Genomic DNA, 12,378 nt, shown 5'->3' on the forward strand with positions numbered 1-12,378 from the left:
TCCGAGCACCAGGCAGATCCAGGCAGGTCATCAGGTACCTTTTCAGTGTCTGCCCAGGTACGGAATGCTGGGCGACCATTGAACAAGGCTGTGCTCCACCAGAGGGCCAGCTTTTTTTTCACTTCTAGGCATTTAGGATTCTTTGATGAGTGGAAATTTGACAATAACAGCCCTTTTTTCATTTAAGATTTTTTTACGGTTTTTTTTTTGTAATCCTTTTGAAATCATAGGTACTCAAGATTAACATGAGTACCTATAGAGATTAACATGATTAACAAGATTAACATGAGATTGGGTGAAACTGTGTGTGTTATGCCCCCTTTAAGAGACAGGGGAAATGCTCCGAGCACCAGGCAGATCCAGGCAGGTCATCAGGTACCTTTTCAATGTCTGCCCAGGTACGGAATGCTGGGCGACCATTGAACAAGGCTGTGCTCCACCAGAGGGCCAGCTTTGTTTTCACTTCTAGGCATTTAGGATTCTTTGATGAGTGGAAATTTGACAATAACAGCCCTTTTTTCATTTAAGATTTTTTTACGTTTTTTTTTTTTGTAATCCTTTTGAAATCTTTTATAAATATCTCTGCTGTCACCTTTGATCAATTTTAAGCAACCTTGCCTTATAACATTATTAATTTCAGCTTCCTAAAGAACCCAGCGTTATGTAGACAGTGGATACAGTTTGTTTTTCCGGAGCAGCAACGGAGTTTCACAAGTATGTTTGTTGACGAACGTTTTATAAACAAGGCCCAGTTCGATGCTGGATTTGCACATCGTTTAATACTGAAAGATGGAGCGGTCCCAGCGATAAAAGATCCCGGTCATGATCTGGAACTGCAGACGGTAAGTGAAACGGCATCAAATGTCTGTTTTGTTGGCATTCGGCTCCCAAGTGCTCGTCACTCTTTAGCTCCGCCATCGGCACGCCTCCAGGAGCTCTGCTTTTTCCGGAGAGAATCGTAAAGCTGTATCTTTCTTTTACAAATATGATAAAACTAAAGACTTTTTGGAGATATGAAGGATGCAGTACTACTCTATAGGTACTCAAGATTAACATGAGTACCTATAGAGATTAACATGATTAACAAGATTAACATGAGATTGGGTGAAACTGTGTGTGTTATGCCCCCTTTAAGAGACAGGGGAAATGCTCCGAGCACCAGGCAGATCCAGGCAGGTCATCAGGTACCTTTTCAATGTCTGCCCAGGTACGGAATGCTGGGCGACCATTGAACAAGGCTGTGCTCCACCAGAGGGCCAGCTTTGTTTTCACTTCTAGGCATTTAGGATTCTTTGATGAGTGGAAATTTGACAATAACAGCCCTTTTTTCATTTAAGATTTTTTTACGGTTTTTTTTTTGTAATCCTTTTGAAATCTTTTATAAATATCTCTGCTGTCACCTTTGATCAATTTTAAGCAACCTTGCCTTATAACATTATTAATTTATAAAACTTTTTTTTTTTATGGTAGTGTATTAAAAGAGTTTTGAGAGGGCTAGAAATAGTTGGTAGTGTCTACATTCCCTTCAGCCATGACTATATTCCAAATATAGCACTGCCTCGAGTACCTTACAGTTCCCCCCCCCCCAAATGGTTACTAGACAATAAAAATATTAATATAATACTAATATAAAAAAGATTTATTATTTTATTACTATTATTGTTACTGTTACTATATAATGCACAGCTAGAACACATCCAGGAATGATTTGTTTAATATCTGGGTAAAAACATCTGATAAACCTCAAGAGCAGATTTACATCCATTCTAAATCATAAACATTGTGAAAACAGCTGAATGTCATTCCAACATCGGACAGGGAAGATTAAGTTTTCTATAACAGTTGCAAAAACAGTCTAAAAAATATTACAGGTGCATTACTGGACCAACAAACTGTGAAGAAGCTAAAACCAGTTTCAGTCTGCCTTCTTAACACAGTAGATTGACCTCAGATATAGAGGTTTCAGATTTTTTTTTTTTTTATCAACATTTGTCCTTAGAATAGATTTTTAGACGCCTTTATTATGTGTCTGAACTGAGTGCAGTTTCTTCATTAAAACCAATTCATATGAGCTTCAAAATCAACAATACATATCTCTGAGAATAAATAAGGCACAACCAGATACACAGATATAATATAAATACAAAATAAGAGCAAAATATAAATAGAACATAAGGACAGGACCAAGCAATTTTGGTGACCACTGACTTCCATTCTATAGAGAAAAAAAACCACACTAAAACATTTCTCAAAATATCTTCTTTTGTGTTCCACAGAGAAAAGAAAATATCCCTTTAATTCCTGACTGACTGATATTACATACCACAGCTGACTACTAGCTCTGTCAACACACTCTCACTGTTCTCAGCGTGGGTTTGTCTATATATAAGATTTGTTGGTGTTCTCAAGGTTGCACAGCACATTGAGCTAGTGTTTTGTGGGGACACACATTATCAAATGAACAAGATTTTTTTTGGAAAACAGACACACAGAGTCAGATGAACACAATAGGGTCTTTTGTTAGACTCGTCTGACCTCACTCATCTGTCAGCTTTACAGTTGTGTTCGACCATGTGTTTGCTGGCCCCCGTAACATCCACAACTCTCCCATTTTCCATAAACTGCCTATGAGTCACGGCACAAGTCCCTGAGCAAGAGGTGCACACGTCAGATTAGTTGATGTGGCCCGTTTCCTCTGCAAGGACAGCGGCATTTGCATACTGTTTGCTGCAGGTTAGCATGCCAGTCCGGCAGCTTGTATCACTATCAATCAATGTCACAATGAGCGCGGAGCAAAGAGCATTAGCTCGTGTCAGATCTAATCAGGGCTGATGCCAGGCCAGTGCCCTCACTTTCACAGAGCTGACGATAAAGTCTGCAGACAAACCGGAGTTGCTCTTTCAACAGAACCTCAAACGACTCTGCCCACGAACTACAAAGCAAAGAAGCTTTCCTGCTTTAAAGTCCATTTTACAGCTTATGTATTCTATTAGCTTGAGTTTTGGCTGGTGCATATGAATTCTGGGCACGTTTAATTGATCACAAAAGGTTGGTTTTCCGGTCATGGCAGCTGTGCAATTACATATATTGGACTTGAGTGCACTGCAGGGGAAATGTATAGATTTTTACATAGCATATGACTGTTATTTTATATGTCAAAGGCTTGGTATTGGCATACAAACTGACGGATCGCAATAAATGAGCATCATGAAAAAGATCCTGCATGTTATCCAGCCTAAGCCCTTGAAAATGATGCTTTTGCTATGAGAGGCTTGCAAAATGTAATACACTTTTGCTAAAGGGAACATAAAACAAGACAAATCAATTTCACTGGCCAGCAAATATGATAAAAGATAAAACGCAAGATTAAAAAAACCAAACAATATTCAAACATTATTCCATTAAAAATGCCTTGTAACTAAATGTGATTGAACTTCTTCATAGAAGGAAATCCATCTAGAGCTGATAGATCCTGACTGCAGGGCTGGAGTATTTTTTGGAGCCACTTTGCCTGACTTGGCCAACGGCTGAGAAAATGTACCAGCAAAGACTCACATTTCATCTCAAGGGAGCGAAGCATGCGCATCTAAGAATTGCAGCGTTTAGGCATCCGCATTCACAGACCAACGCTGTAAAAAGGTCTGGGAAGAAAGCATTGCTCTCCATTTCTGTGTCTGTTTGTTTGTATCCTCTAAGGAGCCTGCGGTAGCTCTGTAGATGTTTTGGGACTTCTAAACTATCAGCGGTTGAAATGAATATACCGTGTTTGTTACCGAAGCGGGCTGAATGGAATCTGAGGAGCAGGTCTGTGAGTGAGAGAGTGAGAGGAAAATGCTGTATCTGTACTGTCCAAGCCCAAACAAGTTATGTATGTCAGAGTGCTTTACTGGCCTTTAAGCAATTAAGCCTTAAGAGCGCTTTCAATCCACAGATCCATAAAAGCAAGACTTAAGTGCTCCAACAAAACAAAAGGTATGATTCCTTTGAAAAATTTGTATGGGTGTATAGCAGTAGTTAGGGCGCTTCAAAATAAAGCAAAATTATTAAACAAAATGCTGAATGAAAATAATACATTGAAAATAAAATTATATACACTACTGTTCAAAAGTTTGGGGTCAGTAAGATTACAAAAAAAAAAGAATACTTTTATTTGAAAAGAATACATTGAATTGATCAAAAGAGAATGTAAAAACAATGTAAAAAAAATCCACGATTTTCCACAAAAATATAGCCGTTTTCAACATTGATAATAGTAATGGTTGCTAAACATGTAAAATTATTACATAGTATATTAAAATAGAAAACATGTAAACTGCAATAATATTTCACAATATTACTGTTTTTATTGTATTTCTGATAAATAAATGCAGCCTTGGTGAACATAAGAGATTCATTTAAAAAGAGAGTGTATTAGATTATATTATAAAAATATGAATAAAATATTATTAATTAAAAATAATAAAAGTAAAAATTAAGTAAAAGATAAATAAATAAATGAAAATAAAATTAATTAAATTAAAATAAACTGAAAAAAGTCACAGTCACATCCATGTGTGCTATATGTTTTATTTTTGATAAAAGTTACAAATTGTTCTTATGTAAAGCCTATGTTGATATTTTATTTATTGATTTTTTTAAATTGACTTATGCAGTTCTTGATAAAATTAAGAACATGTTTACATTTGAATGACACAAATGTTGGTACTGTGTTGGGTCACCACTTGATGTCTAATGTAATGTTTGTGAACAGAAGCAAAACCAGCTGAGAAGCATTCAAGTACAAGATATAAATGAAGGTTTCATGGAAAAGAGTGAGATAGCAAGCTGTGCGAGGTGTGTATTTAGACTCACTGATGAAGTTGGTCTGGCCAGTGTAGATGGTGTACTGAAGCTCATAGGAGGTGACGCTGAATTCATCTTCAGAGGTCCAGTGCACTGTTACGGTGTCATGCGAGGCCGTGCAGAGCTCCTCACGTATAGACGGAGGGTTGGGTGCTGGAAAAGAAGGCAATTGTCGAGACGGGATGTACTGATTCACTTCTGCTGATGTAATTCTGGCCATATCCCGGATACAGCATGTATTCATTATCTTTGCACTACATACACAGAAAGCACCTGAAGAAGATGGTTTCCGTTTTCTCACTGGTTTTACCTGTCAAATAATCCAGTCCTTCCAGAATTTTCTTTTCTCTGGAGAAATCAAGGGCAAAATTGTCAAAAGCCTCGTTCAGATTGACGTCTGGGATGAGGACCTGGGAGGAGGCGGTGGCCATGGCAACTCTGGGAGGAAAGAGAGGCACTAGCAATTAATTTATAAATGTTTCTATTTACAACAGTCTATTTACAGGCTATAAGACTGTATGTGATTTCACCCACAGTGACAGAAATTATAAACAGCATCTGGCAACGCTCAAACCCAGAGAAATGTGTGTGGCACATGAAATTCAAATAATATAGAAGACTGTACAGTCAGTAAGGATGCCATGAGAGCAGAATTTCAGTAGTTTCTACCAAAACCACGGTTTCACGGTTCTTGATAAAAATTCTGATGCCACAGCAAAACTGATCACACGATTTTATTTAAATGGTTATAAATAAAATTATATACGAATTAAAATGTATATATTAATTAAAAATAACAAAGATTAATATATACTTAAAAACATTAATTATATTTTAAAATGATGACATGTAGATGTAGCGAATCAGCTCATGGGGAAATATGAATAATTAATCATAACTAGTTATAATTAATTATAAATATTTAGATCCGCTGTAGATATTTACTTGACCTCTCAGGGTCAACTGTCTGTCAATTTTAAGAACGTTAATTTCCTGGTTAAGGGAAATAACTTTCTTACTGTACAACTCTACACAGAGCCTGTAGCATAAATCTGCATGATTAGGGACTCCAGTTATGAGCAAACAATGAACAACGTCAAGTGTGATACAAGTAAGACTTTATTAACTACATAAACACTTAAACTAGTCTAACATACACATACACACACACACACACACACGCATACAGTTGGTATAGGAGAGGGTTAAAGCTTAAGCAGTAAAGAGGAGAGAAAATAAAAATATGAAGTTATGGAACCATTTGATATTCAGCAGATTCACACCTGAAGGAAACATCAGATTCTTAGTGTCAACGCACCATTGTAACAAGGTACCCATGATACTTAATGTATCAATTAATAAAACTAAGTTTGAATACTTGCACGTCTCGTCTGTCTGAAAGAGAGGCTTGATGCAATCTGAAGGTTCAAGTTGATCTTTGCTGAAGTTGGTTGATGAAAAAGAACCAGTGTGAGTCAGAGAATCTTGGTGAATGGAAAAGTCAAGGCCGAAGCCTGGCACGAACTTAGTGTGTCCTGGAGCGTTGTAGCTCACATCATCTCACATCATCTCAGAACCTAACAGAACCACCGACTAAGGTGGGTCACTGATGTGAGGCCTTTAAGGTCCAAGAAGATTCACGCCTCTCAAGATGGGCTTGTCCAACGAGAAAGGCTGAAATCCCAAGTGGGAGGTTGCCATTACTGGAGGGTTTTATGACCCTTTGTGTGAGGGCATGGTAATTTGCAAATGGAACTCGAGTGGGTGCGTGATGAAAGATTACTAAATGTTCTTAGAACACTAATATGTTGCATAGGTATAAACATATAATATACACTCTCAATTAGATAATTCGAATACGAATTCATAGAGACCAAACATGGTATATGTAAGGTTACATGAATGAGTGGTTATATCATAAGCATGCATAAAATAGTCTACAATGCAACAGACAATATACAAGACAGCAATAATATACACAATGACCTGAAGGATATGTGTGTTCATTCACAGAAAGGTTTCTGGACTATAGAAGAGTCCATTTTGCTGTGCATTATGTGTCTTTCCTATGAAAAATGTAGTGAGAGGGAGGACTCTCAACATGCCATTAGGTCGTAAAATCTATCTGGTCTAGCAAAGGTGTCAGGGTTGCTATGGTAACCAGGGTCCTGGGCCTCGTTCACAGGCATCTTGGCACCCAGTATGTTTATTGGGTGAGGGGTCTGTGAATGTTTGTTAATCTAATGAATAATTGATTTGTTAAATCAAATGAAAAATGGTGTGTCTGATTGGTCCAGACGCTACATAGACTTCAATTATTGGTCTATTACACTAAAAAAATGTTAGCCATTTTTTAAGATTTATGCAATGTAATAGTAAAATTGCATCAAATTTAATCAAATTGAATAATCCTTACCTATTTTAACTGAATTATCCTTAATCAACTATTCAATTAAAATACATAAGGATTATTCAATTAAATTTTAATTGGACTATTAATTGAATTGTGTAAATCTTAAAAAAAGGCTTAATTTTTTGAGTGTATTTAGTATTATATTTATAAAAATATATAAAGTATTTATACATATAATACTATATATAATTAATTTATTAAATTGTTATTTAATTAAGGAAATATTGTTTTTAGAATTTAGAAGTTTTTAAGTAAAGGGTCAGTAATAAGGAAAAAACATTAAGTTGTTTTCTCTTTTTTAAAATAAAAATACATCAAATATTTTTACATATAATTAATTATTCAGTTGTTATTTGATTTAGAAAACACAATTTTAGGTAGAAGTTTTTAGGTAAAAAGTCAATAATAAAGAAGAAAAATGCAATAAGAGCAGTGAGCAGTTTTTTTATTTTTATAAAAATACATAAAATATTTATATAGAATTATTAAATTGTTATTTTATATATAAAAAAAATTATATAAACTTTTTCCAAGTAAAAAGTCAATAATAAAGAAAAAAAGTGATTAGTTTCTTTCTTGATAATATTGTTGTTTGATTAATATTATTTCATATTATTATTTAGCCAGCATCAGGTCTATTAGACTGCATTTAGACTGCCTAATGCACAGACCTGATATTGCAACACAGATCCATCCTGTTTTTGAACCGGTTTACATTTACATAAGACAAACCGACTGTGTTTACATTAATTGCTTGCCAATACAGGCTTATGATAGGCTTATAATAGCACCAGAAAAGTCACAGCTTGGTCATTGCCTCACCAATGCAATAAATGTGCCGGCAATGCACATAGACCTTTATTTTGTAAAACGCACAACACCGCAAAGTCTTTCTCCACACCCAAAGTTGCACAAATTTTGTTAAAAATTGAGTCCTGAAGGCATATGTTGTATTATTTTGAATATAAGCCACAAGCAACAGAACTGAAAGGAAGCGGTGGCACTAGGAAATGTGCAGAGTTGCTTAAAGTTGAATTCACGCTGCCAGAGGCAGTGACGGGGTGTGTGTGTGTGTGTGTGCTCACCTCTCAGCCACATTCCTGGCTGTCTGGAGGAAGCGGGCGTGATCGTTCTCCTTCAGGCTGTGCTCAGCCTGTGTGATGAGGGCACTCGAGCGCTCCAAACACTGTCTGCAGTTCGCAATCTGCTGGGCCAACTTCCTCAACTTCATCACCTAAACCCACACACATGACTTTTACAATATTCACATTCTTACACAAGAGATGAATGCTGTGCTAATAACATTATAAATGTTTAAATTCTTCCTAATGGAGTGCATTATTATATAAAAATCATTATCACCCCTTAGCTCATCATCACAGCTAAATGAGCCCTTTGCTTTGTTTGTTTTTTGTGTAATTACAGCTGAGAAACAATTCTGATTTTCAGTTAAAAAACACTTTTAAAGACTCATATAGCGCAGATGCTGGATTAGCACCAGCCATTAAAGACTTTGCCTTTTGTATTGGATGTCTGTAAAACATTTGTGAGCCAGATCAATTACACGGTCTCAGAGATGTTAACAAGAAAATGTTTGATGCACAAAAAAACATTTCCCAATACTATCAATGTTGAAAACAGCCGTGCTGTGCAATATTTTTGTGGAAACCATTTTTTTTTAGGATTCTTTGATTAATAGAAAGTTAAAAAGAATCGCATTCATTTCAAACAGAATTTTTTTTAAATAGAATAAAATCTAATGTCTTCACTGTCACTTTTGATCAATTTAATACTTCCTTGCTAAATAAAAGTATTAATTTCTTAAAAAAAAAAAAACACGACCGAGGCCAAACTATTTAATGGCTTTGTGTCCTAAATACATTCCACAAATTATTCAAATGAGATTATACAAAAATAGGCATTACTACATTCCATGCTTAAATATCAGACATATTGGTTTGAATTTACAGAAAAAAAAGAATTTCCAGCAATCTTATATATGCCGTTACCTTCATATAAAATACTCATAGCATGAAATAAGATTTTGCTCATACCACCCACAATACCTGACCACAGATTTACTATGAATTGAGCTTTCCTTAATATAACCCCATGAATATAAGACATTAGCTATGCGTCCTCAATAAGCCAGTAAGTCGGTTAAGCAGGATCTAGCCTATGCCACAGTGTAATTCAATAGAGGAATGGAACGTTTGACTGGAAGGAATGATTGGAAGCATTCAGATAAATCAAGAAACAAGGAGAGAAAAATGTTGCTCGGCGTCGTAGTGGATTGCATTAGATCAAATCCCAATATGACCCCATTTCTTAAAGACAGCTTCAAATGACTTGCTTTGATCAGATGGTTTACTGCTAAAAGGTTTCGGAATTTCAGGACGGCATTAAAGAAATTAGACTGCCTCAGAAAAATAAATAGAAAATCATTCAAAAACAATCCAGCAACAAATCAGCCTGAACAGCCAAAGCCTCAGATCAAATCTTGCAGACACACTTTGCATATGGGTTTATGATTCCAAATGCCTAAATTTATTAATGCTAGAGATACAGGCACTTTGAGCTGGAGCGGCATTACTGATGTTTGCAAAAGGCCAGACATAATCTCATGTTGCAGGCTGTGCATGTCAACTCAGGGTTGCCATGTGAGAGTACATCACTGAAGGCCTTACGTAGACACTTCTGATGGACATTACTGCATTTGTCCGTGTCTCTCACATCACATTACCCAAAAACAGACAACCACAGGCCTGTCTCGTGGCTCAAATCCCCACTTGATAAGAGTGTGAGTTCAGGCTGTCGAGTTAAAGTGCCTGTGCGCTGCACACTCACTCTCAAACACAAAATGCTACACACACGCTGCAGACTGATGAACTGGAGCAGAAAATCTGACTAATCAGTTCTGGTAATTTTTGAAGAGTGTCAAAATATAAAACATGGAACAATATATGATTGCTCTTTGTACAATTGACAGCTCGGATCCTACAATCTGATTGGATCATCCATGTTCAAAGCTGTTGCAAAAGTTGATGCATTACTTGACTATTGTAAACTGCTTACATTTGAAGTCATATTTAAAATTGTTACATTTATTACTCATTAAAAAGAAAATTTCATTTGAAATTTCATACTCATTTGAAAGAAATCTCTTATGCTCACTCAGGCTACATTTATCTGAATAAGAATACAGTAGAAATATGCTGATTTGCTGCTCAAGAATTTTTTTTTTGTTATTATCAGTTGAAAACAGTTGTGCTGCTTAATATTTTTGTGGAAACTGTGACCATTTTTTTCAGGATTCTTTGATGAAAGTTTAAAGTTCAGCATTTATTTTAAATAGAAATGTTTATAACATCGTAAATGTCTTTACTGTCACTTTTGATCAACTGAATGTATCCTTATTGAATACAAATATTATTATGATTATTATTTTTGTAATATCATATGGAAACTGTACCTTTGAATGGTACTGCAATAAAAAAATTAATAAAATAAATTAAAATAATTACATTTAATTATATATTAAATATTGGTATATTTTATTATTATTGCCAGTACTACTACGCTATTAGTCTCTAGTTGTTTAGTTCCCCTTCTTATCAAGACCCCGTTTCTGTTACACGAGGGAAGCTTGTTAAATGAAGCCACATGGCCAAAGTTCGATTCAACCAGCCAAGCTTCCTGTTATATTTTCAACAACCTTGTTCAAGTAATATCTCTACACTTCACTGCACCCTCACTCGACGCCGGCCACCACACTTTGATCTGACAACATCCTCACATCCACATTATTACTCATCTGCACCAGTTTAACCTCAAAGTTCACTCAGAAGAGATTAAATAGGGGAGTTTTTAATTCACAAAGGGAAAATATGCTGTGATTTGCCCAGCTATTTCTCCATCTTCTCCAATCTCTCTGCTCAGCGTAGGGCCCAACAGACCCTGACAGTCTCTCTCTCTCGCTATAACAGGGGTAGTGACATGATCTGAAAGATGTGTTAGAAATGCCAGCTCCGTATTTGTGCTCCATGTGACATATTGTCAAGAATCAAATAGCTTTCTCTAAGTGAGTGAAGGATTGAGCTCTGAAAATCTGTTTCTCTCCCATTTGTGTGTCTTAAAGGAACAGTTCACCAAAAATGAAAAGTCTGTAAACAATATTTACTCACTCCCATGTTGTTCCAAACCTTTATAGCTTTTGTTCGTCTGTAGAACACAAAATAAGATGTTTGGACAACTGCTTCAACTGCTTTTGTCTGTATAATGAAAGTCAGTGGGGTCAAAAATAACATTGAGCCCCATTGACACTCATTGTATGGACACACACACACACACACACACACACGTTTGTTTTTGTGAATTGTGGGGACATTCCATAGGCGTAATGGTTTTTATACTGTACAAACAGTTTTTTCTATTGCCCTACTTCACCAACCCTACACCTAACCATACCCCTTACAGGAAACTTTGTGCATTTTTACTTTCTCAAAAAAATAAAAAAATAAAACTAATTCTGTATGATTTATAAGCCTTTTGAAATATGGGGACATGGGGCAATGTCCTCATAAATCACTTTCTCCTTGTAATACCTATGTCATACCCATGTCATTATACAAATTTGTGTCCTCATGTGTCACAAGAACGTACACACACACACACGCATTAATCTTCTTGGACGACATGGGGTGTAAATGGTGTAAATGAAATTTCCATTTTTTAGGTGACAATGAAAGAAGCGAAAGAGTTTTAACTTCCACCTTGATATTATACTCAGAACTTTAAAGAGTTTATAAATTGAATAGCAAATCGAAAATTTCCTAAATGTGTCTCAAGTGCTTGATACGAATCTGACTTAAAATTACAATTCGGGCCGCCCTAATCTGTCTCAGTGGTGCAAACAGAGAGAAACTGTACCTTGGACTCTTTGATCTTGACAGCAATGACCTGTTTCCTCTGGCGAATTATCTCCACCAATTCATCACACTCCTCTACCAGTTTGGCTTCATGCATGGCTGTGTTCACCTGCAGATAAGAGCAAAGAGTTTCATTAAAAAATACAATGGCACTTAATCAGTCCGCTGGGATAACTAAGTTACTCCAGCCTCTCT

The 12,378-nt window shown here is 36.0% G+C and overlaps 1 protein-coding gene across 1 annotated transcript in view; it reads right to left on the bottom strand.

Moving 5' to 3' along the window:
- Positions 1-4,714: 4,714 nt before the first annotated feature.
- Positions 4,715-12,378, bottom strand: part of LOC107561279 (probable E3 ubiquitin-protein ligase MID2) — a 123,470-nt gene continuing 115,806 nt past the window's right edge. The window contains exons 5-8 of the mRNA XM_016245689.1: positions 12,185-12,292; positions 8,341-8,489; positions 5,153-5,280; positions 4,715-4,995 (exon numbers count right to left, since the gene is read on the bottom strand). Coding sequence (XP_016101175.1) covers positions 4,715-4,995; positions 5,153-5,280; positions 8,341-8,489; positions 12,185-12,292 — 666 coding nt within the window. The remainder of the gene's footprint in view (positions 4,996-5,152; positions 5,281-8,340; positions 8,490-12,184; positions 12,293-12,378) is intronic.

The sequence above is a fragment of the Sinocyclocheilus grahami genome, unplaced genomic scaffold, assembly GCF_001515645.1.
Source record: "Sinocyclocheilus grahami isolate Dianchi unplaced genomic scaffold, SAMN03320097.WGS_v1.1 scaffold764.1, whole genome shotgun sequence".
NCBI classification, from domain to species: domain Eukaryota; kingdom Metazoa; phylum Chordata; class Actinopteri; order Cypriniformes; family Cyprinidae; genus Sinocyclocheilus; species Sinocyclocheilus grahami.